General features: G+C 43.9%; 1 protein-coding gene across 1 annotated transcript in view; it reads left to right on the forward strand.

Moving 5' to 3' along the window:
• Positions 1-424, forward strand: part of LOC119594431 (E3 ubiquitin-protein ligase RNF123-like) — a gene marked incomplete at its 3' end in the record, with an annotated part of 13,922 nt that overhangs the window by 2,066 nt on the left and 11,432 nt on the right. The window contains 1 exon segment of the mRNA XM_037943491.1: positions 102-233. Within this exon segment, the coding sequence (XP_037799419.1) occupies positions 146-233 (88 nt within the window). The 5' untranslated portion in view covers positions 102-145.

Below are 424 nucleotides of genomic sequence, written 5' to 3' on the forward strand. Positions count from 1 at the left end.
TCTCGCAAGATAGGGCATTTAGACCTTCCTGTTGAGAAACGAATTTGACTGAGACTTTACTCAAAGGACATAACCTGATACCAACTCCCACTGCCTTCCAGTTTCCACAGTTTGGGACTAAATTGAAATCCAGAGAGGGAGAGCCATGTCTGGGCTAGCAGGGAGCTCAGCCAGTGGTGGGTTTCAAGGTTTCTCTGGGGTAGGAATGGCCACGCCGCGACAGGGAATGACAGGTGAGTACGATATGTGCAGTTTTGTTAGTCGTTTGTTATGCTCCATTGTTTACTGGGTGACCTTGGTTTTTTGCCGAATGTGGTTATATGGGGTGTCATTCTTCTTTCTGTTGTTCTGTTGTAGTTTCCGATGATATGTTAATGCACAGAGTTTATATAAATTACATGCAGTATATTTATATGCTGAAGTC

The sequence above is a fragment of the Penaeus monodon genome, chromosome 33 (assembly GCF_015228065.2).
Source record: "Penaeus monodon isolate SGIC_2016 chromosome 33, NSTDA_Pmon_1, whole genome shotgun sequence".
NCBI lineage: Eukaryota > Metazoa > Arthropoda > Malacostraca > Decapoda > Penaeidae > Penaeus > Penaeus monodon.